At 38.5% G+C, this 4,252-nt stretch overlaps 1 protein-coding gene across 1 annotated transcript; it reads right to left on the bottom strand.

Moving 5' to 3' along the window:
* On the bottom strand, nucleotides 1-3,021 carry LOC113393726 (uncharacterized). Its single transcript, XM_064218397.1, has one exon. The coding sequence runs from the start codon at nucleotides 3,019-3,021 to the stop codon at nucleotides 1-3; it is 3,021 nt and encodes a 1,006-aa protein (XP_064074467.1).
* Nucleotides 3,022-4,252: the final 1,231 nt, after the last annotated feature.

The following is a 4,252-nucleotide window of genomic DNA, read 5'->3' as shown; positions in this document are numbered from 1 at the left end:
TTACATTGAATCTATAGGTAAAGCACAAAGTTTTGTTACGGATCGTTTTGTTATAGTACTGTTACTCTTCACACTGTACACTCTTGTAAAACCATCTGCACCTGGATGCTTATCAACAATTCTTCCCAGCGACCATTTTCCAGGTGGTAGATTATCTGTTTTAATTAATACTATATCTCCTATGTTTAGTTCCTTCTGTGTTTTTAGCCACTTAGGTCGCTGTTGAAGTCTTGACAGGTACTCATCTTGCCATCTGTGCCAAAAAACATTAACAAGTTTTTGAGTGTGTTGCCAGCGTGATAAGGCAGACATTTTGAAGTTACTCATATCTGGTGAGGGAACGATGATGGGTGCTTCTCCAATTAGAAAATGTCCTGGCGTGAGTACATCTAAGTTGTCAGAATCAGTGTCATCTAGTGGACACAAGGGGCGTGAATTCAGACAAGCTTCTACCTGGCATAACACCGTGGTCATCTCTTCATATGTAAGGTGAGTTGTAACAATTCTTTGTAGATGGTGTTTAATGGATTTAACGCCTGCTTCCCACAATCCACCAAAGTTCGGGCTATACGCTGGTATGAAATGCATTTGTGTGCCATCTGTTGTTAGTGTTTGTGCTATCTCTTCTTTGTAGTCTAATTTTGCTTCGTTCCAGGCTTCTACAAGTTGTTTGTTAGCACCTACAAAGTTTTTGCCCTGGTCACTCCATAAGTGACTGCATCTGCCTCTTCGAGCAACAAAACGTCTGAAAGCTCCTATGAAAGCTTGCGAGGTAAGATCTCCTACTAATTCAATATGAATTGCTTTTGTGGACATACAAATAAAAATTGCTATGTATGTTTTTATTGTTTTATTTCCTCGACCCTTTGTCATTAATGTTTGAAAAGGGCCACAAAAATCTACTCCGCTGTGTAAAAATGGTCTGGAAGGAGTAACCCTTTGTTTTGGCAAATCTCCCATGATTTGAGATTTAGCAGTAGCCTTTATTCTAGAACATATGAGACATCTGTGTATATAACTTTTCACTAATGATTTTGCTTTTATTATCCAGTATTTAGAACGTAGATACGTTAACATTAGTTGTCTGCCACCATGAAGAGTTTTAATGTGTGCATCAGCGATAATCAATGGTATAAGTGAATTTTTGCTTCCTATGATGATTGGATGTTTTCTAGAATAAGGTAAGTTTGTATGCCTGAGACGACCGCCCACCCTGAGGATATTTTCACTATCTAAGAATGGGGTGAGTGACTTCAGTGGAATTTTATTTGTAACTTGTTTATTCCTTTTCAGACTTTCTATTTCATCTTTGAATTCTACTTCTTGTACCTTTTTAATGCAAATGTGTAATATGTCTTCTAGATTTTTAGTTGTAACTTCTTCTCGTTTTTTATAGTTTAGAAATATTTTACAGTAAGTTAATGTTTTTATTAATTCTGTTAAATTATCAAAATTTTCAAATTGTGATACTAATAATTTTCCTTGTTTTTCAGGTTCTACTGTGTTCAGGTACGTATTAATCTTTTCTACTTTCATTTCCATGTCTGTCATTATAACTTCTTGTTTACTAATCTTTATTTCCTTTTCAGCCAACCAGCTAGGACCTCTCCACCAGAGATCATTTTCCATCAGCGCCGAGAGAAACATTCCACGAGAGGCTAAGTCTGCTGGATTGTCACTCGACTGTACATGGTACCAATGTTTGTTGTTAATATTTTCTATGATTTGTACCACTCGATTGGCCACAAATGGCTTCCACCGATTGGGTTCTCCACAAAGCCACGAGATAACAATTGACGAGTCTGTCCATGCGTACATTTTGGATGTTGATATTTTCATAGCTTGTCCAATTTGTTTCATAAGTTTGCTGAGAAGTAAAGCACCGCAAAGTTCTAAACGTGGTAAGGATATTGTCTTTAGTGGTGCTACCCTTGTTCTTGCAGCGATGAGATTTGTCATAATATTTCCTTCTGTTGTTATATTTCGAATGTAAACAGCAGCTGCATATGCACGCATTGACGCATCGCAGAATCCGTGTATTTGTATATTCTCTATATTATCGTTAGTTGTTCCTAGCCATCTTTCAATTTGTATGTTATTAACATTTTCAAAATCTAATCGTAACTGTTTCCATTCTTCTTCTAAAACGTCACTGATGTTTTCATCCCATTCAACTTTTTCGAGCCATAATTTTTGAATTAATATTTTAGCCGTAACTGTACTAGGAGCCAGCCATCCTAGTGGATCAAATAACTTTTGTACGTCAGCTAAGATTCCTCGTTTAGTAATAGTTTTTCCCATCGGTGGTAAGTTTAAATTGTATCGAAAATTGTCTTGTTTTAAGTTCCATGTAATACCTAATGCTTTAATTGTTCCGTCAAGATTTAAGTCTAATTTGATATTTGTAGATCTTTTGTTTTCTTCAATGGACTGTATAAAATGCATGTTGTTGGATGACCATTTCTTAAGTTGAAACCCTCCTTTTTGCAAAATATCTGTTATTTGTTGCGCAATGATGATAGCCTCATCCACAGAGTCAGCGCCTGATAGAAGATCATCAATGTAGAAATCTTCCTTAATGATTTGCTTAGCTTGTGAATAGGAACCGCCTTCATCGTCGGCTATTCTTTTCAATGTTTTGACCGCCAAATATGGAGCAGGGGCAGTACCAAAGGTGACTCGCAGAAGGCGATAATCTTCAAGGTTATCGGATTCATTCTGACGCCAAATGATCCGCTGATAATCTGCATCTTCTTTCGTCACTAGTATCTGCCGATACATTTGTTGAACGTCGGCTACAAAACAAACAAGCTTCATTCGCCATTTCATAATCAGGTTTCTTAAATCCTCTTGTAGCTGTGGGCCGACTAGTAACTCATCGTTAAGAGATATATTAATAATCCCTTTGCAGGATGCATCAAATACAATGCGTGTACGAGTGGTCTCCTTGTCACGTACTACGGCGTGATGTGGTAAGTACACTGACTTTGTTTCTTTTTCCTTTTCAGGAACTCTTTCCATGTGACCTTGCTGTATGTAATCATTTATAACCTTTGTATATTCTATTTTTAGGTCTGGTGATTTTTTAAATTTCCTTTCTAGTTGTAGAAATCGTTGTATGGCGATATCCTTAGTCTTTTTTTTTTTTTTTTATTTTACTACATCCACGGGCTCGCATTTGCCCGTGCCTTTTTTTACTATTTCATATGATATTGCGACAATTTTTGCGTACTGGGATTTACAGTAGTTACTATTCTAACAGTACTAGCTTATTAACTACTGTAGACCGAAGAGCTGCGAAGATCTTCTCCGCCTCCGATGTCTTCTTGCCGGAGGCTCTCGCCCGTACTGACTTTATGTATTTTTTTTTTATTATTATTTTTATAGTGATATTTTTTTTTTTAGCCTATTTTTGTGTTGTGTTTTCCTTAACAGTAAGTGATTACATTATTTGTATAGTAAATTATCGTTATACCTTATTATTAATTATATCTACTTAATTTTATACAGAACATTTTGACAATTTATTTTTACTTAATACTTAATTTAAAACTATATACTATGGAACAGCGGACCCTGCCCCATCACGAATCAGGTTGAGCACAGCCTCAGCGATGGTGTTGTTACGCTGGTGTATTGCCATTTTTAAGCTGTGCTCTAATAAGGTTTTAGTTGAGACCCCGATCGTTCGGCTGATGAAGTTGCCGATTGCGTCGTCACAGTCATCCGTGTAATAGACACAGGTGTTGGTGTGTCTAGTGATGGCTACCACGGCGTGAGGCACGCTTTGATGTACTGTGAGCCTCACACGTTTGGTTCGGACGATGATGACTTCCTCGTAGGTCTGTCCCTGTGCCTCATGGATGGTCATGACGCGAGAACCTTCACCTTTGCCATATCCCTGGTCCATCAGGAGTTTCTTTTCCTCCTGCGTGTGGACCAGGTATAGGGTTCTGGTTAGGTTGGATGGTATTTTCGCGCCAGTGAACCTCTCCATTTTTAGGGAGTGGACGACGGGGTTCGCTGAGTAAATGGCTCTGTAGACGTCGCTGATGGCGTATGCGACGTCCATGGGGCATCGGTATGTGTAAGACAACTCACATGTGATGGTGGTGGTCAGGTTTGGCCGGCAATACCTCATCTCGAACAGATTTTCTCTGTCGATGTAAGGCAGCTGGTTGATGTCTCCAACGAGTATCACTTCCTTCGCCTCTGTTATGCCGCCATAACTATGCCTCCAAAATGGTTCATG

The sequence above is a fragment of the Vanessa tameamea genome, chromosome 22, assembly GCF_037043105.1.
Source record: "Vanessa tameamea isolate UH-Manoa-2023 chromosome 22, ilVanTame1 primary haplotype, whole genome shotgun sequence".
Taxonomy (NCBI): Eukaryota; Metazoa; Arthropoda; class Insecta; order Lepidoptera; family Nymphalidae; genus Vanessa; species Vanessa tameamea.
Note: the sequence above shows the minus strand (reverse complement) of the source record. Positions and strands in the feature narration are given on the sequence as shown.